This window comes from Leguminivora glycinivorella, chromosome Z (assembly GCF_023078275.1).
Source record: "Leguminivora glycinivorella isolate SPB_JAAS2020 chromosome Z, LegGlyc_1.1, whole genome shotgun sequence".
Classification (NCBI taxonomy): Eukaryota; Metazoa; Arthropoda; class Insecta; order Lepidoptera; family Tortricidae; genus Leguminivora; species Leguminivora glycinivorella.
The window spans coordinates 1,524,727-1,548,606 of NC_062998.1; the positions used below are offsets into that span (position 1 = coordinate 1,524,727).

A 23,880-nucleotide genomic window follows, 5' to 3' on the forward strand; every position below is an offset into this window, starting at 1 on the left:
ATTTTGTGGTACGTACGGTTGACACGGAAGTGAAGGTTGGCGTAGAGAGGTCAACAGAATGAGTACTACTGTGAAAATAGAGCCGCTTACTCAAGAAAATTATGAAACGTGGAAAATTCAGGCTGAAGCGGTTCTTATAAAAAATGATGCATGGAGCTACGTGGATGGAAGTAGCGTAAAACCCGCCGAGGTGGAGGAAGCACGGAAGTGGAACATTGGAGATGCAAAAGCTAAGTCCGATCTTATACTTGCTATCAGTCCTAGTGAATTACGTCATCTGCGTGATTGTAAGACGTCGCGAGAGGTGTGGCTGAAACTGGAGAGCGTGCATGCTTCCAAAGGACCCGCTAAGAAGGCGACGTTACTGAAACAGTTGTTGCTTCACAAAATGCAGGAAGATGGTGATATCAGGGAACATGTTATGCATTTTTTTGACGTCAGAAATAAGCTGGCTGATATGAAGATTGAGATGAATAATGATTTAATCTCTATCATGCTTCTCTATAGTCTCCCACCAAGTTTTGAAAATTTTAGATGCGCTATTGAATCCAGGGATGAGTTGCCAGATCCAGAGGCCTTAAAGATTAAAATTATTGAAGAGTTTTCTTCAAGGAGACAAAATGGTTTAGACGATGGAGCATTTATTGTAAAAGGAAAATATCCTAAGCCGTTGAATAGAGCAGGTGCCAGTAGATCTTACTTCAAAGGTAAATGTTGGAAGTGTCAAGATTATGGTCACAAAGCCTATGAATGTAAGATAAATGACAACAGGGAACGATACAAAGACAGTGCCGATAAGTATGTGTCGAAGTCTAATCGCGATGAACAAAATTATAATTATGGTCTTGTAACTTTTAATTGTATTTCAGACAATAAAGCTGCTGCGTGCTATGGGAATGAGGGCTGGATCATGGACAGCGGGTGCACCTCGCACCTGTGTAATGAGGCTCCTAAATTTGATAACTCTTTTACACCTTTATCCGGTAAGCTTAGCCTAGCCACAAATTCGTCAGCTAATGTAAAAGGTAAGGGCACAGTAAGGTTACTTACATGCAAAAATAATTTACAAACACTTGTGGAGTTAAAAGATACATTATTTGTTCCGGATCTAAGATGCAATTTGATTTCAGTTGCAAGAATTACAGATAGGGGCTATAGAGTCATATTCGATAAGTATGCAGCTCACGTTGTGAATGACACTGGCAATACTGTCATGGTCGCAAATCGTTCGGGTAACCTTTATCATGTCGAAGAACGGCTCGGGACTGCTTCAGCAGTTATTGGTAAGAATGATGATGTAAAGTTGTGGCACGAGCGTTTGGGACATTTAAACGTAAAAGATTTGGCAAGGCTCTTGAACAAAATTGGCATAAAATTTGAAATGACGGATTTAAATCAATTGTATGATTGTAGTATTTGTGCTAGTGGGAAAATGATTACGTCTCCTTTCCCGAGAGGAAATGGACCGTGTGACGAGAAGCTGAGGATTGTGTATTCGGATATTGTAGGTCCCATGCGTCATGAGGCTCTTGGTGGAGGAAAATATTTTATCACTTTTATTGATGATTCTTCTAGATGGTGCGAAGTGTTTTTACTAAATAAAAAGAGTGAAGCGTTAAAATTCTTCAAGATTTATAAGAATCATGTTGAAAATTTGACAGGTAAGAAAATAATATACTTCCACACTGACAATGCAGGAGAGTATTGTAGTAGAGAATTCGATGAATACTTGCGGAATGAAGGTATAATAAAAGGCTGACTATCCCTGGTACACCCCAGCAAAGCCCAGTAGCAGAGACGATGAACAGGACATTAACAGAAATGGCCAGGTGCATGTTAATATCATCAGGTCTCTCATCAGGATTTTGGGGCGATGCTGTACTGACTTCATGTCATATTAAAAATAGATGTCCAACTAGCAGCTTAGCAGGTGAAACACCCTATGAGAAATGGTTTGGTAGACCTGCAACAGTAAGTTATCTGCAACCTTTCGGATCTAGAGTCCACATTTTAAATAAAGAGGAAAACAAGGACAAATTTGCTCCACGCGGAATAGACGGTATTTTTGTGGGGTATCCAAACGACCGAAATGGTTACAAGATTTGGTTACCACAGGAGCGAAAATTTGTCGTATCTCGAGATGTCAAATTTCAAAAGTTCATTGAACAGACAGATGAGCATAAGTGTACTGAATTAGATCCCCTAGAAGTCAGAAATGAAGAGGTACAGATGGATACTAATAAGGGTTCTTCACCTGGTTTAGTTGAAATAAGTTTTTCACCCAAAGGTATTGCCACAGAATCAAATCCTCAGAATGATCCATTTGAAACACAAATAGAGAGTGTTCGGGAAGTTAGAAATGACGTGGATCAGACAGAGTCGCACGAAGATGACAACCAGACACCAACGGTTAATGTGGAATCAATTGTTGGTCCGTCGCATACTCCCGTCCAAGATGTCGGCTCCTGTATTGACGAAGTCAAGATTATGAAGAGAGGGCCTGGTAGACCGCGTTTAGAGAGGGGACGTATTGGAAGACCAAGAAAAATCTACCACATGAAAGAAGTGAGACAAGAAGTCGAAACAGAATGTAATGTAGAAGGATCGTCTGACGAATGTAATGTAAAAAGATCATCTGACTGTCAAGATTACGCTGGTGTAACTAAAAAGATGCCAGAGGTTGAAACAGAAAGTAGCTTAGAAGAATATTCTGACTGCCAGGAATTCGCTGGTGCTGCCCAGATAACTTTAAAACAAGCACTGTCAAGTGATGAAAAACAGAAATGGAATGAAGCCATTTTATCGGAGATAAAAAGTCTTGTAAAGAATGACACCTGGGATATAGCTGAGAGACCAGTCGGGCGAGCGATAGTAGGTTGCCGCTACGTTTTAACAACTAAATTAAACATTGACAAGACAGAGAAGAAAAAGGCAAGGCTTGTGGCGAAAGGCTACAGTCAAAAATATGGTATTGATTATCACGATACTTTTGCTCCGGTAGTCAGATTAGACACGATACGGTTGTTAACATCACTTGCGGTAGAATTGGATATGGAAATCCACCAAGTAGACATTAACACAGCCTATCTAAATGGTGCACTGGACGAAGAAATATATATGGAGATACCTGAATTGCTTAAGGAAAGTCTACACAAGGTCTTGGAGCTAGAGGAAGTAGGATCTGACACGTATGAACGAGCTAAGAAAATGTTAGCCGATATTAGCGCTGGGGGCAATGTCTGCAAACTTAAGAGATCATTATATGGATTGAAGCAAGCGGGACGCCAGTGGAATGCCAGGTTAGACGACCAACTTCGTCGCATGGGCCTGAGATCATCGTTAAATGAGCCATGCTTATATTATGAAGACATTGACGAAAACTCCAAACTTTTTGTTGCGGTGTACGTTGACGATATATTAATAGCTTCACAGAATAAAGTTTGCATAGAAAAGTTCAAAAAGCAACTGGCCAGTGAGTTTGAACTCAAAGACTATGGCATCGCAAAATATATTCTGGGTATTGACATTGACAGAAATGCCAAAGGAAAAATTAAGTTGTCACAACAAAAGTATGTTGAAAATCTTTTAAAGAAATTTGGTTTTGAGAATTGTAACGGTTCCGTGTCGACTCCAATGGAAGTGAACTTGAAATTTGAACCCTTTCAAAGTGACACGAAATCCGAAGAGCAGTATCCATATCGGGAATTAATTGGAAGTTTGATGTATCTCTCCGTTGGAACTCGACCTGATATTTCAAATACCGTTTCTAAGTTAGCACAGTTTGTGGAATCCCCGCATAAAGACGCATGGGTTGCTGCGAAACGCGTATTGCGTTATTTACAAGGGACAAAAGAGTATGGTCTCGTGTTTACAAAAACTGGTAAGTCGTTAGAGGGGTATTCTGATTTTGATTGGGGAGACTGTGTATTAGACAGGCGTTCATATTCTGGCTATGCTTTTGTATTAGGTGGTGCGTGTGTGGTATGGCGATCCCAGAAACAGAAATGTGTGACCACGAGCACTTCCGAATCGGAGTATGTTAGTTTAGCGTCAGCGATGAAGGAAGCGATGTATATGAACAGCTTGCTAACTGAAATCGGATTGGGTAAGTTTGCACAAGTAACCTTAAATGTGGATAATCGGGGAGCAATTTGTCTAGCCAGTGATCCAGTGTTTCATTCCCATATGAAGCATATCGAAATTTGCCATCATTTTCTTAGGCATGTCTTAAAGGAAAATCAGGAGATTAAGTTGGTGTATTTGCCAACTGAGTTCATGTTGGCAGATATATTAACTAAGGCTTTACCGAAAGTAAAGCATTACGAGTGTATGTCCGGTCTAGGAATATGTTCTTTGTTTTAATATTATGTTTTGTACTTCACTACCTTCTGATCTGTGTTGATAATAATTATAATATACACATTAAGAGGGCGTGTTAGATTTAAATGTAATGTGTATTTTTATAATATTACTATTTGCATGTTACCTATTATGTTACTGGCTTACAGCAAGCATGTCTATGCTTCATAGTATTTGAATTTTATATTTCGCCTGTTCTTATTTTTGTCTGCATGACAATACCATGTCACTTGATTTATTTGTTTACTGTAGGATGCACGTGCATCCTAGATAAATTTAATATATTTTAATTATACCTAAACAGTCTCGTGTTATTTAACCATTGCGTACTCAGAAAGCTGCGTTACATTTATTGTAGATAAGAAAAATATGTATGACTGTTTGTTTCTGAATAAAAAAAAAAAATATTTGCCAGTCGTTTTTCGGTGAAAAACATGGTGAGGAAACCGGACTAATTCCAATAAGATCTAGTTACCCTTCGGGTAGGAAGGTCAGATGGCAGTCACTTTCGTAAAACTGGTGCCTACGCCAAATTTTGGGATTAGTTGTCAAAGCGGACCCCAGGCTCCCATGAGCTGTGGAAAATGCCGGGATAACGCAAGAAGGATGATGATGCCATAGGATGATTTTGTTTTATATAGGATTTTCAATCTTCATACTAAAAGCGTACCTTCATTTTTTAGAGCCACCTATTAATAAATACTATCATAACTACTTTGGTGATGCCTACATTTTTTTTTTTTCAAATTGTGTATTGCCGTGATATCATGATATTAAAATAAAGAAGCATGTCATTTGTTCTTATAAAAAGTAAAAACACGAAAAAATATTTGGGGAAAATATGATTTTGGCCACTTCCAGGCTGCGAAACAGCACCATCTAGTTCAAAGCTTAAAAAGCTCATACATTTCAGGGGTACGCTTTTTAGCATGGGCTTTGTCTGTTCATATTCATTTTATTCATATTCATATTCATTTATTGTTTTAACTGTGTACAGTGAGATCGCATGCATACATAAATAATTTCAACAGTTTGCCCATTTCGGGCGTACAATATTATAATAACTTAAAACTAGAAAACATCAAACAGCAACTAAAGCGATACTTCACACCTGGACAGCTTCTAACACTCTATAAAGCTCAAGTCCGATCCTGTATGGAGTATTGCAGCCACCTGTGGGACGGCTCAGCCAAATACCAACTCGCTGCTTTGGACTCAGTGGAGCGCAGAGCCAGGAGGATGATTGGCGACAAGAAGCTAACGGCTAAGCTACAGTCTTTGGCCCATCGGCGGAAAGTCGCTAGTCTGTCGGTGTTTTACAGGTTGCACTTCGGGGAGTGTGCTCAAGAGCTACACGAGCTTATTCCACCGTCCCCATTCTACCATCGGACTCTTAGACGCACGGCAGGTCTCCATCCTTACTTGGTGGATATTCCACGAATCCGCACGAAGCGCTTTGCTTCTTCTTTTCTTATGCGCACTGCCAAGGAGTGGAATTCCTTGCCGGCGGCTATATTTCCGAGCTCATATAACCCGGCAACCTTCAAATCAAGAGTGAACAGGCATCTTCTGGGCGAGCTCACTCCATCGTAGGCCACGTCTTTGCCTTTGGCTAGTCTGTGGTCAAGAGTAAGCCCATTTATAATAAAAAAAAAAAGCAACAAAATAATTTTAACCATCTATATACATAAAATATTCATTTAAATTATAAAAACATTTAATTATTAGCCATTGTTTAAGCTCATTTTTAAACCCGTATTATATGGTCTTTACTCCTGCTAAGCACCTAATTAGATTTAGAGTCCTTGTATAGATTACTCATATGAGAGATAATTTCGACCTCGACAGCTGTGACCTGGGTGGCCGAGCGGATAAAGAGGCATTTCCCGCGATTGGAAAGTACGCTGGTTCGATTCCAGCCTCAGGCACCAGAGGACTTGGTCACTTTTTCTTTCATACATATACATACATACATACAATCACGCCTGTATCCCATGAAGGGGTAGGCAGAGCACATGAAACTACTCAAGTTTCAGTGCCACTCTTGGCAAATAAGGGCTTGACAGAAAACGAAATTGTGACTTTGCAGTGACAGGTTGCCAGCCTCTCGCCTACGCCACAATTTAACCCATATCCCACAGTCGCCTTCTACGACACCCACGGGAAGAAAGGGGGTGGTGAAATTCTTAACCCGTCACCACACGGACACGGACTTTCTTTCATATGTGTAATTTATTTCGGTTTTAATTAGATTTAATTAAGACCCCCACGTTCATTACTAGCAACCATATTAAAGTTACAAAACTATTCAGTCACATCTTGACCCGGTCTAGTTTCATTTTAGTTTATTCACAGTACATTGAATGTCTCATTTCGCACGAAATGGCTCGAAGGAAAGAAAAGGATGAGGATTTTTATAATGCCATCTCTTTCGTGACGAACTATTCATGTGTTTGTACTAATTCAGGGAGTTCTCAAATGATTTTAACTGTATTATTTATCTGTATTTTTCTTTTCTGAGACAAAAATAGGGGTGTAAGTATCTAGTAAGTTGAGTGGTTTGACTATCGGCCAGTATTTGAATAAACTTTATCGCATCGGGCCATTTTTTCAAAGTTGTCCACCTCACTTTTTTTGTAACATGGGTATTTTTTACGAGATTCAGAATCGTGAGGTCTTTCGATCTTGATAGGAGAAAAAAAATGTCCCAACATTTCCATACATTTTTCAGACCTTCCATTCCGTAACTGCCATACAAAATGTATGCTAATAAAACTAAATAAAATAGACTCGTATAAAACCCGTGAGCCTTATGATCCCGACACATAATACCGCCAAAGTCAAGAAATCCGTCAGTGAGTTGGGGGCTAAATCATTCAACGCATTACCTGTCGCAATCAGACCCTTTAGCACAACTTGCCTTGTCGCGCGAGTCCATACATCTAGCGCGACTTCTAGGATGGACTCGCGCGCGACAAGGCAAGTTGTGCTAGAGAGGCGGAAGTGCACCCAGCGACGTCACATTTTCCAGCAAAACACTATTACTAAATATGGCCTGTTTCGATGAATTTCTAGAAAAGGTGTCATCGATCCACACACAAACAATGTAAAAAAATGGTATTTAATTATTTTTGTTTATTGGCAATATTCATTCATTTTTAATGCATTAACGCATTTTCTAATGTATTCAGTGAATACAGTGTATTATATAATAAATTGAACTACTTATTTTTATTATTTTTATTGACATTTGACACAATGAAATGTAATATAACCACTGACTACACGTACTTACCAATAAAAAATATGAATATGAAAAGATGGTAACGGAATGGGCAAAAAACCTTGGAATCGTTTTTTTCTCCTATTAGGATTGAAAGAGCTCGCGATTCTGAGTGGAAACCACATAAAAAATTCCAAATCCAAAAAAAAGTGCGGTGGACAGCTTTGAAAAAAAATGGCCCCCCTTATTGCGCTTACAAATATTGCGAAAAGTACGGCCTTACATTATATCGTTTATCACCCGACCATGTTTGCCTGGTTGTCTAGTTGATAACGAAGCCGACGGTCCTGGATTCGAATCTCGGGCAACTATTTATTTTAGACAAACATTTCTTTGTATTAGTTGCTATAAATAGTATTTGCTTTTTCCCGCGGCTTCGCTCGCGTTAAATTCGAAAATTGTGGAATGCTCCATTCAAACTTCCACCCCCCATTCAAGTGGGGGGTCACAGAGAGACAAAAGTTAGCCTATGTCACTCTCCATCCCTTCAACTATCTCCACTTAAAAAATCACGTCAATTCGTCGCTCCGTTTTGCCGTGAAAGACGGACAAACAAACAGACACACACACTTTCCCATTTATAATATTAGTATGGATGTATGTACCTATATAAATAATTATTTAGTCCATGATCGAACTCAGAAAGGCCGTGCTCGGCTACAAGTATTTATATCTACTATTTATTCCCTTGTGAAGGCTCTCCACACGATCCCCGGCTCTCTACGTAATGACGTCTTGTGTTTAATCCGCCTGTCTAAACACGTATAACGATACCCTTAGGAGACTTGGGAGGAAGCTTTTTTAACTGATTTTAATGTCGGGAAAGGTTCAGTTTTCCCGGATCGGTGAAATTATTTTTATAACCGACTTATTAGTAATAATTGATTCAAGGTACACAGGACATCTGAGTTATTAATTTAGTCATACAACATCATAAAACGTGCTGACCATAGATGTCATATATACCATAGGTCAAGCAAATGTATCTACTTAGCGTGTCGAATTAACTCAGTGAAATCCACTGAGTTGTCCGTCTTTGATCGCAGCTTGCAGCTTTCGGGCGTCAATTTTTTTAAGTTGAAGTCAACCAAAACATAAAAAATGCCTCGTTACGTGATATTCAATTGCAACAACACAAAAATTATGAACAATCAAGAGCCTGAGTTTAAAATTACAGGCAAGAATCAACTTCAGTACAAAATTTGACACGCTCGGCCCCTATACAAATATATGAATTTGTTTCTTCTATCTAAATTAAGTTCTGTGGTGCTGACTGTGTTTGAAACTCGCATGACAAATACGAACGTTTCCGGATAAGTACGAAGGAAAACCTTTTTGCACTACATCTGTACTTGCGTCTAAAGCCCTTCATTACACTCATACAAACAGAGTTTGTTTATTCCTTTCGTTATAACGTTCATGAAACGACTTGTACATTTCTTGAGTATGGACATCGTATATTCTCTCGGAGGAAATATAGACTGGAGTAGCCTTTCAGTTACTTACCCCTCTGCCAAAAAACTTGAACAAATGTTCATAGAGTCACGTAAATACAATTTCACAATCGATTCATGCTCATTCACAGAATCGCCACGACACATACTGGTAATTAAAAATGCCCGCGTGTGCTGTGAACACTTGTAATAAGCGCTCAAATACCTCAAGTTTGAAAAAAGATGGCATAATATTCCATTTGTAAGTAATTTTAATATTGTTGTATTACTGTTTTTACTATCTAAATGATAATATTTTTGTCATACGTCATCGAATATCGATTTATGTGATCGAATGCAATCGATTTGAAATTTGTTGGTGGGTATCTACCCTCTTTACCCGCGATCTACCCTCCTTCGCGCGCGCGTCGGAGGGTAGATCGCGCGCTATCTATGCAGCTTAACATCCACCCACCTTCGTCAGTTTTCCGTGATCATGATTCATGCAACTGCGTCGAAATATCGGGAGCTCGACAAAAATCAAAAAGGTAATCACGCTCTATATCCCGGTCAATATAAGTCTAATGAAAATAACCGTGAATCATTCAAAACTCGTTTTAACATTTTCCGATCCGTTGTTGGATATCGGAACGATTTCATTGGAATAAATCCAAGATGGCGCCTGTAATGTATGGGATATCGGTTCGACTAATGTGAAAAATTAAAAACGCAATGACATACGGACGGACGATAACGCTAACGCGGCGACATATCATGTACAGTCAACCAATTGGAACCCTAGGCCACTCTACAACCATGTCAAATTGACAAGCATTAAGAGATTTCTTACAATCTGATTTATATCGTCACTATGACGTAGTTCTACAGTGGCCTAGGGTTCCAATTGGTTGACTGTACCTACACGGAAGTCACGGAACCCTGAAAGCGCCAGCTCCTTTTGAATGTCTGAATTATTCATCGGGGACCTTTTTTCTTGAGCCTTTTGTTACTCATTTTAAATTTCACAATTTCGTTCATTATTTTACAAAATGGTTTTGAACGTGACGTTAAATATTTTCTAACACGGCGGCCCCTAATAACTAAGTAAATAAATAACCTAACCACAAAATTAAAATTTTGAAAAAACCCCCGACCGCGACATAGACCGATTTTCATGAAACATGGCTAAGAACCTGACCTGTGTGGTGACGGGTTAAGAATTTCACCACCCCCTTTCTTCCCGTGGGTGTCGTAGAAGGCGACTGTGGGATATGGGTTAAATTGTGGCGTAGGCGAGAGGCTGGCAACCTGTCACTGCAATGTCACAGTTTCGTTTTCTTTCAACCCCTTATTTGCCAAGAGTGGCACTGAAGCTTTAGTAGTTTCATGTGCTCTGCTTACCCCTTTATGGGATACAGGCGTGATTGTATGTATGTATGTATGTATGGCTAAGAACACTCCCGACTAACTCAGCTTTCAGACAAAAAAACTAAATCTAAATCGGTTCATCCGTTCGGGAGCTACGATGCCACAGACAGACACAAACACAGACAGACAGACAAACAGACAGACACGTCAAACTTATAACACCCCGTCGTTTTTGCGTCGGAGGTTAAAAATGAACAAAATCATTCATCAAAATAAAAATTCTGATATTGCTTTAACCCTCACTTAACCGAAATAAAAAGTAAGGCAGTACCTACAGTTAAAAACAAACAACCTTTCAACTGCTACCTTAACTTTCGCACGTTATTCGTTAATACCTTTTCAATAAAACATATATTTCATTCTTTATATTCCCAATCACTTAAAGACAAAGCGAGGCATCCTTCAAACCTTCACGCACGTCAATAGTTCTTTAATTGCTTCAGACTTATGCCTATACACTTCCACAACTTTACACAAACACACACAACTCCTTCTTCGCTTAAAAAAAGGTTTATTTTCTTTTAAATCAACTGTAGATGTAAAATAGGGGAAATAACAAGACGCAGCGGGCCACCCTCGAATGCGCACGCGTCAGACACACGTTCGCCATTTTGAATTTTAGAAACGTCAGAATTGAAACTAAACAACATGGCGGATAAGACGTTTTTTTAGTTTTTGAATTGACATTGGAATGAATGGGATGCAGTGATCGTTGAATGGTTTGTTTTATTTGTTGGTGATCCGTTTGTATGAATAAAACTTGAATTAATATGGAAAATTGATTTGCTTTGATGGGCCGGATGTTTGTATGTTTATCTAATGCGAGCAAATATTTAATAGAAGTTTAGTAGTAGTGTATGAGAAATGGTAATGGCTAATAGAAACAAAAATGAATACATTTATTAAACAGTACATGCATACAATTTATTTGTTTTTCTAGGAAGCAAAACAAAAAAACTAAATTTTGTAAAATTCACCCTTTAAAATTCAATTTTCCGGGCAACCTACCTACATACGTATATATAGGTACAATGTATTTATCGCATCAGGTAGGCCTAGCACATGATTGCCGCGAGAGATTGTCGCCGCGAGATAAATGACACGTCTTCTTCTAACTGTATTAATGACATAAGGATGGGTAGTCTATCTCGCGGCGAGATACTCTCGCGGCAATCGTTCTTCAACAATCATATGAGCATTTATACCAGTTAGAGATGTTTCACACTACGGCCGATCCGGATCCGATATGAGTCAGACCCGAACCCATCAAAATGAGATCCGCAATAGTAGCCGTAGAACTCGAACTCGCAATTATGATCGTAATTTATGCGCTAGATCCGACGAATGACGGAAAGAAATAGGCTACTTGACCCTTTTTTAAAGTCTGTCTTATATGATAAAGTACTGACCAATTAAGCGAAATAAAATATTGCCATATTTTATTATAATTTAAAAACAGCAAAAAATATTTTAAAAGTATATTTTACGTTTTTACGTAATCAGGCGAAAACAACACAGTCATGTTAATCCATAAATTATCTGTGCATCAGGTCATTCTACTCGAAAACAAAATCTTCTGACTTTTTAAGTTTGAAGGCATAAACTTCAGTATGTCAGTGATTATTTTGACATGCAGTAAGGTTCGAATTTTCGGTGGCCAATATAATAAAAAAATACACACATTTTTAATCGAAAATACATAGTCATCATACACTTTTAATACCCAAAATGTATAAATATTGTTTTTTATGTCAAATACTACAGAAGACAATCATTTATTGTGCCAGATTCGACATGAATCTAGTAGCCTATTGGATGACCGAGATCGGATATATTGCGTGAAATGGTTACTACGGACCATATTTTCGCTCTTAGGGCCGGTTGCATCAAACCGTCTGTCACCGTTAAAGCGTTCGTTAAATTTTATTGTATGGAAAGTTCCATAGACGTCTGCTGCGTGACGATGATGTGTCTGTCAAATGCGGTTGATGCAACAGGCCCTTAGTCTGGTCAAAATTACATTTTAACCACTTCGTTTACGTACAAATAATGGTTAAACAAACAAGACATCATGAATTGCCACTAAAAACAATAATCACTGACATCTCACTCCCCGGCGGGGTCACAAATATTATCCTTTGAAATTCGTAATCACCCCGTAATGGGATGACCCCCGGCGCTTGCTTGTGCCGAGACCCCTGCGGCTAGACGCGGCACGAATAATCTTGATATTTTGAATAGAATTGAATGTAGAATTGAATAGAATTGAATGTACGTGGTCTGATGACATAACTGTCACCATGACCCATGATGTCTTAGTGGCAACAAGATGGCGCTCGCCGCTGCGTTTAGTTTTATCATTGCGCTGCGTTCACTATGTCACAGGTCCGCGTCGTACAGCTGCGTTCATGACCAACAACCCTCGGGTTAGCATTTTATGCTGAGTCGGGACCATTTCGTGGTAACTTACTCGTATATGTTTAATTTCTTTTATTTGCTGTTTCTGTTTTCTTACTTGTGTATTTTGTAGTTATCACGAATAAATAATTGATTGATTGATTGATTGATTGGTAGATATTCGCGGGAAAACAAACATTTCTAATTGTAAAGAAATAAAATCAAAGGCAATGAATGGTTGTAATAAGTTACTTATGCATAAATGGGTTTTATATTGTACCTACTAGCTTTTGCCCGCGGCTTCGTTCGCGTAAGAAAGACACAAAAAGTAGCATATGTCACTCTCCATCCCTTCAACTATCTCCACTTAAAAAATCACGACAATTCGTCGCTCCGTTTTGCCGTGAAGGACGGACAAACAAACAGACACACACACTTTGCCATTTATAATATTAGTATGGATAATGAAGTAACTTACTGCTAACTAATTACGATACTAAATTGTATCTTATCATTGAGATAGAAAGGCGTTCGTGTCAGAATAATTTATAATTACGATTGTATTTAAAATATTGACATGTAATTCATTTATTACTGCTAACTACAAGTAATAGTAGTACTATCTAATAGGTAATAGCACCAGAAGGTAGCACCACATGCACGTATAGTAGAACTTTACAAAGACTTTCTAGGAAAATTGTTTTGAACTTGATAGGTTTAGTAGTTTTTGAGAAAAATACGGAAAACTACGGAACCCTACACTGAGGTTTTTGTTTATAATTTCAACAGTGCATGCATGTATTACAACTATCATAACCAATATGCCGCATCAAAGACATATTAAATGCGACAGTGTCACCCAGTATCAAGATGTCTCAGTCTTTAGTTAAGGCGCCACAGGACAATCATGCCACTTACAACTAAACACTCGATGTAACGAGCCCATTGTACACTCGTTTGCTGAGGTTTCATGCTTTAATTTGACATTTTAACTTATCAATCAGGGACTTAGTGGTAATACCTACTTATTTAAATAAACTAATGGTTCTGCGAGCTGCAGATCTTTGCGACATGCTTAGAAAACGGAAAACAAAAAATGCTCAAGTGTCATTATCACAGTCAAGTCACTGTAGTGTTAAACACTATAAACGCTTTTGGCACTTAAGCAAAACTGACTCTACAAAAAATACTTTATCATAGAAACTGTTAACAAGATTTCACGAAAATCGATTGAGAAGAGCGACCTGTAGCGGTTCTCTTCTACAGGTCGCAATTGAGTAGTGAGTCCCACAAAAGGCTTGTACCCACAACATATATATATATATATATACATAATATACAAATGCATAGGTACGTAGAAGACGTCCAAGATTCAGAAATATCTGTGCTAATCACACAAATAAATGTCCTTACCGATATTAGAACCTAGGATCGCTCAGCAGGCAGGGTCACTACTCGCTAGGCCAGACTTGTCGTCAAAATAACCTGTTTAAGTGGTTTCCATTCGTGATTTTTTAAAGCTCAGAATCGAAGCGCGGTATAGCTCTCCATCGGAAATTTTAAAAAACACAAGCGCTTTTACTAACTGTTAAGGCACTGGTCCCACCGCGACTTAGTAAATTATGAGCTTTCGGATACAATAGTATTTTATACAATCGTGATATAATACAAAGCTTTTCAGTCGAGTACCATGTTTAGGCCACGAAGCTTGCTGAGTGGCCTAATAGTACGGTATGGGAGTGGAAAGCTTAATTATATCACTATTGTATACTTAAATTGTGTAATTATATCACTTTTTCTATGAGTCATCATCTTCATCATCAATGGACGAAAAATATCATCATTCAAGTTAAAATTAATGTTAATAGCGTCGTTCACCGTTGTATCAACATCGAATTACCTGGCAACCAATTGTTTGTAATAACCGTCTTTGATTGGTCGATAACGCGATAGATAAATAAAAACGTGTTTCAGATGCAGAAAAATTTGCCAGGTATCGCAAATTAGTAAAGAACTTGTACGAAGTTCTATTTTTGAAATTATTACAGTTAACTAAAAGTGAACTGTAATGAAATATAATATTATAGTTGACTAAGTGTCAAAGACTATCTAACACTGAAAAGCCAGCACTTATAGTTTAGTCTGTGGTGTCCTAATTCAGAGATTAAAGTCGACGAGTAGAAAAAGATAATGTCTCCCGCGTAAATAAGAGACACGGCGACGTTTATAGTTACTCGCCCAGCGGTGAGCTATCAAAATCGCCGTGTCTCTTTTATTTGCACGGGAGTGCTTATCTTTTGTTCGTTTTTATAGCCGATAGCTCATAGCTTACTAGCTTGCGATGGGTCCAGTGCCTAATTAATAATTATTTACCCCTTCATTAACCAACCTAAGTATTTATAAATAGTTTGTCGTAATAATATAATTATATCAATTCATAACATATTTAACAAAACGTCTCCATCAGTCTTAAAACCCAGGTTTTTCGAAGACGCCAAACTTTTGTCCGCCATTTTGCGCTCTCCGCTGTAACGAGGCTAGTGCCAAAGGATCGTAAGCTCCATACATTTCGTATGCACACATGACTTTTTGTTTCACGTACGTTCTGTATGGACTTTTGACGTTTTCTTGGACACTCGAGTGCATTGTTAGTTTTGTAGTTTTCTAAGTTTTCGCACGTACCGAGAACGCTCGAGTGACTGTGAGAGGACTGTATGTGTTTGAAATAAGGTTTATTATAAGTGTATGAGGTATTTTGTGGAAAGGTAAAGTGTCTGTTAGTTAAAATGTACTTGGACGCTTCAAGTGAGCGAGCCTTGGGTGTGGTGAAAATTTCTTATTATATTTTACTAGCTTTTCCCCGCGGCTTCGCTCGCGTTAAATTCGAAAATTGCGGAATGCTCCATACAAACTTCCATGCCCAATTACAGGAAAGTGGGGGTTAGAAAGAGACAAAAAGTAGCCTATGTCACTCTCCATCCCTTCAACTATCTCCACTTAAAAAGATCACGTCAATTCGTCGCTCCGTTTTGCCGTGAAAGACGGACAAACAGACACTTTCCCATTTCTAATATTAGTTTGGATTAATGCATTAAGTACTACGTAACTGTGCCCAAACTAAGCGTTTTGTATGGCAGAAAAAATATTACTTAGGTAAATAATTGGTCCAGAAAATCTATAACTCAGCGTTATTTACGTAGCACAGCACTTGGTTCGCAAAAACATATATTTTAATAGGGCATTTTCGCGAGAAAAACCACCAAAAATATTTTTTCTAAGGTATACCTTAGAAAAAATTACCTATAGGTCAATTTTATGTCTTTCCTACTCAGAATCACGAGATCTTGATCTAATAGGACACAAAATAAGAGACAAAAAAATGGTCGCAAAATTTTCTATTATTTTGCATACTTTCCACTTTGTAACCGCTGTACAAAGTGTTTGAAAAAATGGTAACGAAATGGAAAAATTAAATTTAGAAAGCTTTTTTCCGCCTAGTAGGATCAAAAGAGCTCGTGATTCTGAGTAGGAAAAACATTAAATTTACCTATTTTAGAATAGATAACTTTTTGAATCTTTTCGCGAAAATGCCTTCGAAAATCAGCCTTCATTGAATGTCATAGCTGGGCAAAGGCCTCCCCTGTTTTCTGTCACTTGGTCACGTCACTCGGTCACGTCAGTGCATGCTCCCGTCGGTCGTCACAAAATGAGTCCTGCCGGCGTATCATGCTTCCAATTTTATCACTTTTCCACGTGGATAAGACGTCTGTCACGCTTTGGCAAGTATGTCAGTGTGAGAGTGACAGATGTCTTATCCACGTGGATAAGTGATAAAATTGGAAGCATGATACGCCGGCAGCAGGGCTAAGATCGACTGATGTCTATCATTTGACGCCATATCTGTCACGTCTAACAAGTTTGTGTGACAATGAGGCATGATATGACAAGTAACTAGAATACGAGCATGGTACTGTGACAGTTCGTTTCGCCATAATGATTAAGTATTCTCTGCCTGCCTTGGTATCGGCTACTAAGGGAAATTAACATACACGGGTTTAACAATCCATACTAATATTAATAAAATAAAATAAATAAATAAAAATAGCCTTTATTCTACCATAATTAACATTAATTTCATGTGCATGCATCATCTTCAATTTATTTTTAATTTGTAACAATCATTATTTCTATATAATTAAAATTTGTAAGATAAAGTGTGACTAGTACTTTTTTTATCATAACGATTCAATCAATCAATGTTCCATTATATGACAATTCTTTGATATTAAATTAAATTAAAACATTCTTACGATTCATAAATATTTCCATTATTATTATAAATTCGATGCCACCTTAACAACTACTTTATATTGAATAAATTAATAATTAATCTTTTATAATTATGGAATTGGTTCTTTTGGTGGGGTCCATTCTATGATCCATACTAATATTATAAATGGGAAAGTGTGTGTGTCTGTTCGTTCGTCCGTCTTTCACGGCAAAACGGAGCTACGAATTGACCTGATTTTTTAAGTGAAGATATTGAAGGGATGGAAGTGACATAGGCTATTTTTGTCTCTTTCTAACGCGAGCGATACCGCGAGCAAAAGCTAGTATTCCTTAATTAGCACTTGGCACCCTTTTGCAACGTCCTTAAGCCGGAATGCATATACATGTGACACATGAAAAACTAAACAAAATTCACCGTAGCTGATGAAAAATGCATGGAAACTAAAAATTAGCATGCCAGATAAAACAATTAGGTCCTAATGTATGCGACCGTGTAAGGGCGACCGCACACTTGCAAATTGGCGGCTTATTAGGGCTCCTGTACACTTGAACACGTACGTGATATGCTGATGAGGGTTGAAGGGTTTTCGGAGCGCATAGTTATGTTAGATGTAGGCAGGATCGGGCAATGTAGCATATACAGTATGGTTGCTGTAGTTTCAACAAGAGTATTACTCTGGCGCTTTCGCTATCAATTTAATTTGTATTAGTGCGTTTTCACATTATCCGATCCGATATCGGATGTCGGACCGATATCCCATACATTACAGGCGCCATCTTGGATTTTTTCCATTGAAATCCTTCCGACATCCGATATCGGATCGGATAATGTGAAAACGGCCTTAAGGTCAAGCGGGATGACTCATCGTTCTCCTTGCGTTATCCCGGCATTTATCACGGCTCATAGGAGCCTGGGGTCCGCTTTGACAACTAATCCCAAGATTTGCCGTAGGCACTAGTTTTTAAGAAAGCGACTGCCCTCTGACCTTCCCACCCGAAGGGTAACTTGGGTTTATTGGAATGGGTCCGGTTTCCTCACGATATTTTCCTAAGCGGGATAACTGCGACTACTTCAATATAAAGTACAACTTTGAGTGCCTAAAACTACTATCTACTTACGGGAATTTTACTTACAATTGATTGCCTTCACATTGTAGATTAGTTATCTAGGTTTTTTTTTATCCAAAAATATAGATTCCGTATACTTTAAAATGCGATTTTTATCAGATGGCAGAAATAGTTATAATTACCCCGCCGAAAGGGAATTCCAACTATTTATATAAGTTTCTTTACGGTGAACCCATCTACGGTGAAATGATGAAAGAGCTTATACACTATCTGGACATTGTATATGGTACCTACTACAGTAAATGATATAAAATATGGAAGATACTTCGATTAGTTACAACTGCTTAGTTTTCTATTGATTTTATTGTAGGTATATTTAAAATACAAAAATTGCTATCAAAAATATTTTGTATAACGTTGAGAAGAATGTTTTAACAATAGAGCGTTTTGGAAAACCAATATTGAGAGCGATCGCACTCAAAAATACAAAACATCACTCGCTAAAAACATTGTATATAAAAACGAAACGTTTCCATTTCTATGTCATTTCCTCTCACTGGAAATAGTAACCGGCGGTAAAATATTGAACCAATTTTAGGATTCCGTGTCCGGAAAATGCCGACGGAATATTGGGACGTCGATTGGGCCACGCAGGAAAGTGGCTTATCGTTTGAATAACTGCGTATGTAGTATAAGTATAAATAACTTAGTACACAGAGAAATTTGCATTGTGAATTTAACAAGTTCGACTTGTTGCGGTTTATCCGTTTGAATCAGCCAAACGTATGTTTAAAACAATATGTGTCAGGTTGCTTTTATAAAATCGACTTGTTGATTCAAATATATTGCCGATTCAAATGACAAGTAGCTTCTTGTTTGAACCAAAGAGTGCTCTTTGGGCGCTATTTTAACCAAAAAACTTGTTGAACGAACATGAAAACTGGTTGTATTTTCTCTCAGTGTAGATACGTTAGCCTTACCGACGGGAGTTACAAACATGGTGATTTTAAGTTTCTATATTTTACCCTATATAATAAAATAGTTATACAGCCTATCCTTATGTATGGCTGTGAGGCCTGGTTACTAACACTGAAAGAAGAAAGTCAGCTCCTGGTAGCGGAGAGAAAGATTTTTCCCAAGATCCTGGGACCTAGTCAGAGAGACGATGGCACCTGGAGGGTCCGGAAAAATGCCGAGATCGAGGAGTTAGTGGCCGAACCGAATATCATCGGCGAAACGAAAGCCCACACAGACTTCGCTGGTTCGGTCACTTACTTAGAATGGGAAACGATCGGGATCTCAAGAGAGCGTTCTTGGGTCGACCAGTGGCCCGTTTCTCGAAAGGTACAAGTCTTGTATTACACGTGTGTTTCCATGACAACCCATACGATTTGACAGTTCGCGCACTTGTAATACAAGGCTTGTACCTTTCGAGAAACGGGCCCCGCTGGTGGCCGTGGGGCGGGTCGACCCAGGTATCGCTGGGAGGACAGTGTGGTGGCGGATCTGCGAGGGCTTCAAGTCAGTGACTGGCAAGAGGCTACGCAGGATTAGGACAGGTGGCGATTTCACCACACCAACTTGTAAAGGCATTCTTGATAGGTTGTATTTTGTCCACAAGAGTGTAAAGAAATTTCATACAAATTTCAACTTGATGCCCAAAGGTAGATTGTAGAATTAGTCAGTCTCGGAACTAGGGTTACAAAAAAACACGGTTTTTTTTCTGGCTTGAAAATTTGCAAAGCAGTTAATACTTTTGTACGGATTTTTGGACTTTATGTTAACTTTTAAACTACTTTAATTCAATACCATTCATTTCTAGTTTTATAAAAGTAACATTTACGAAATCTGTAATTAGTGGTTATCGCTATTTACTGTTGGCAAACGTTAAAAACCATTATTGTCGTATTATTTATTCATCTAAAACAAAATATATTAAAAAAGAAACAATGACGCTCGGTTTTTTTATCATTTTTTTTTTTCACAATTCTGAAAAAAATGTTTTTTTTTTCTATTTGCAACTCTACTCGGAACGCTCAAGATTCTACACCACTTCTGAACCACTTGGTTCGCTCGCGGTTCAATATTGGAATTTTTTGCTTGCTCGTGTATCAATATTGACACGTATGCTTAAACAGCAACTTTGACCCCTTGTAAAACAAATAACTATTTCTCAAACATGCAATGAAATATTGTCTTTACGTTCCTTAAAATGGGCTGGGAAGTATCGCTTTTTGGGCGCAACAACTCGAGAGGACTGTAAAGGGATTTCATATTATTTTTTAGGCCTAGGCCTGCAAAGTAACTTTTTTTATTTCAGAGCTATTTTAGAGCATTTTTTTTTTATTTCATTGTATGTTTGAGAAAAGCACTATACATGCCTCGGCGTGAAAACGGATACCCGGCCTCGTATCCCTATCCGGCCACGCACGCACGCGCGCTCGGCCGTATATACCCACTTGGCCGGAAATCCTCATTTTCCCGGCCTCTGATGATGTAATGTACTATTTCTCAATATCTTTCACCTTTCTTAACGCACAATATTTGTCTATAAGTATAAGTATATATCTATGTTGTTGTGTTGTTTCCAGGTCTTGGGAGGTTATATTCTAGTCGTGTCACCGCCAACCAGGCCCCGTAGTCGAATGGCATTTCTACGACGCGAAACGAAAACGAAACGCCGCGAAAATAGTCCGGCTCTGTCGCGCCAATACGCAAGAGCGATAGAAATAGATATCTACGAGCGTTTCGTGAACGTTTGTGCCATTCGGCTACGCACACAGTACGGGCTACGAGCTACGCTTGTAGCTTCTAGCGTCTACGAACAGAGAGCGTAGCGTCGCTGGTTGAAATGTGTTTAGTAGTTTTGTTGCAAGGGGTTGATATACCGGAATTTGACGAAACCGTATAGATTTTTGGATCATAATTATATTAGAAAAGTAATAGTTGTATTTTTATTTTGAGAATCTCGCTATATATAAAAGACTTCGATGAAATTTTCTACACGTAAGTATAGGATTTTCGAGTGTGAAAAAATCAGTCTAACTAGTGATTATGCATGAAAAACACACACGTTTGTGTTTTTTTTTGTGTTTTCCGAGGAAAACCTCCCATAATAACATTTAGCACCTCAAATGTACATTTTGTAAAATCTAAAGTACGGATTATACAGTGTATAATGAATATAAATTGCGTTTAATGAGTATTTTTATCAATCACCCGTTGACCAAAAACGCTGTACCGGGTTTGTAGAACTCATTATAATTATCCGTTTCCATTGTTTTATTTCATAACTGACTATCGCGGTAACTGAAGCCATTATTATATAAAAGTTACTGTAAACATTCTCATCTTTCAAACTTTTCTAACGTTAAATGAACCTAAAACTACATACAACATACATACAATCACGCCTGTATCCCATAAAGGGGTAGGCAGAACACATGAAACCACTAAAGCTTCAGTGCCACTCTTGGCAAATAAGGGGTTGAAAGAAAACGAAACTGTGACATTGCAGTGACAGGTTGCCAGCCTCTCGCCTACGCCACAATTTAACCCGTATCCCATAGTCGCCTTCTACGACACCCACGGGAAGAAAGGGGGTGGTGAAATTCTTAACCCGTCACCACACAGGCAACCTAAAACTAATGTATAATTTATAACTGTCAAGATTGTATTATAATACTAGCTTTTGCCCGCGGCATCGCTCGCGTTAAGTTCGAAAATTGCGGAAAATGCTCCATACAAACTTAAACCCCCCATTTCAGGGAAGTGGGGGATTAAGAGACAAAAAGTAGCCTATGTCACTCTCCATCCCTTCAACTATCTCCACTTGAAAAATCATGTCGATTCGTCGCTCCGTTTTGCCGCGAGAGACGGACAAACAAACAGACACACACACTTTCCCATTTATAATATTAAACAAGTATGGATAGTAGTCTAAAAAATGCATTTGTTATGTACCATATTCTAATTGAACCACGGAATAGATTGTTAAGACATAATAAGTTTATAAATCTAATACTTAAATTATAAATTGGCATTCGCTGCGCTGCAGAAATGGAAAACAGGAAATATGTAATGTAGTGTATCCAAAAATGAGTAACATAATACAATAATATGCAATAAATACCATTCATATCGTTTATTTACACAACACATTGAAATACGAGTGTATACCTATGTAAAACTTAATTGTAGGTACACTAGGAGGTACATGTAACGGACAATACTAATACCGACCTAATCTAGTCACCGTTTTAGGGTTCCGTGGCAAATTGCAAAAACGGAAACTTTACAGTTTTTTAAACACATTATTTCCTATCCCCCTTATTCATAAACGTACTCTAAAGTTATCAAGCCGATAAAATTCGTTTTTTCCCTTTTCGACGTATTGGTGTGATAGAAAAGGACAAACGAAATTTATGGTGTGTAAGGGAGTAAGTGTTTATAAAAAAATAAAAATAAAACTCACCTGGCACAGGCCGAAGGACGTCCCCCAACAAATCTTTAATCAGAAACGATTTGTGGCTATCCTGCATTCTGCTTACTAAAAACTAACTTCAAAAAAACAAAATTACATTGTCAACTATAATCTTCAATGTCAATGTCTTATATTTTTTATAAATATAAATAGTGTGGTTAAATAGTTTAAGGAATATTAAATTGATTTGTAAAATCGCAGAATGCACGCGACCCCGCGTACCCGATCCAACTGTCGGCCATATCAAAAACGCAGCCGACGCGAAAAATCTTTCCATTTAGCAACGCCCCTAACAGACGTTACATACATTTTCTTGCGGTTTTGGCCCAAAACACCGCTTAAACGGGCCTTAAACCGTCCTTAGCATGCGCGGGGCTCAAGGGCGGGGCGTAGAACTCCACCCTTCGGGAACCAACCAATAGCGAACCTCCAAAGTTTTGCGCTCGAGTGATTTTTAAGTATGCATTCATGCTATATCGAGTTGGTTAAAAGCTGTTCGGGTATAAATCGAAAAGTTAGGGACCTGTACCAATTAAATTTATAGAGGGTCGAGTTTTGCGGAATAAAATATGAGTTTTAAATTGTCTATGATTGGGAGCGAGCTTCGAGAGCGTTCGAGGGCTTGGGAGGTTAGACAAAGCGATGTTTTGCTCTTTGCGTGTGCTGCGTAGATTAGGGTATGATGTGCTTCTAACAGTTAAGGGCTTTTGGAACAAATCTGCCATGTCTAGGTCGATGAAAGGATTTCGTGTCCGGTATACCTTATGTTAAGGATGGTAAATTATTATAATTTGACAAATGGCTTGTTTTTTAATACTTACATATTTATACTGGCTTTTGTCCTAGACCTCGTCTCCTTGAATTTATTTGTTATCTTTTACTGTGCTCTGAAGTGTTCGAAACTTGAAAAGAGACAGTTACTTTCACATGTGTTCAGTTATATTAAGGTCGGTTGCACCAAACCGTCCGTTATTTTGTTGTATAGTAATTTCCATAGACTTCTGCTGCGTGTTACGTATAATGTCAAAGTGACACATTTTTTGCAGACTTAATTTTAATGGCACAAGCTGACTATCAGTCCGTCGGACGGCAACGGCTAGTTAGATGTAAAAAAATACGGTATAACTCGGAATAACTTG

At 38.3% G+C, this 23,880-nt stretch overlaps 1 protein-coding gene across 1 annotated transcript in view; it reads right to left on the bottom strand.

The window, feature by feature from the left end:
• The window catches only part of LOC125241608 (NK1 transcription factor-related protein 1), a 38,979-nt gene extending 16,154 nt beyond the window's left edge, over nt 1-22,825 (bottom strand). Inside the window, exon 1 of the mRNA XM_048150169.1 lies at nt 22,733-22,825. Coding sequence (XP_048006126.1) covers nt 22,733-22,799 — 67 coding nt within the window. The 5' untranslated portion in view covers nt 22,800-22,825. The remainder of the gene's footprint in view (nt 1-22,732) is intronic.
• Nucleotides 22,826-23,880: the final 1,055 nt, after the last annotated feature.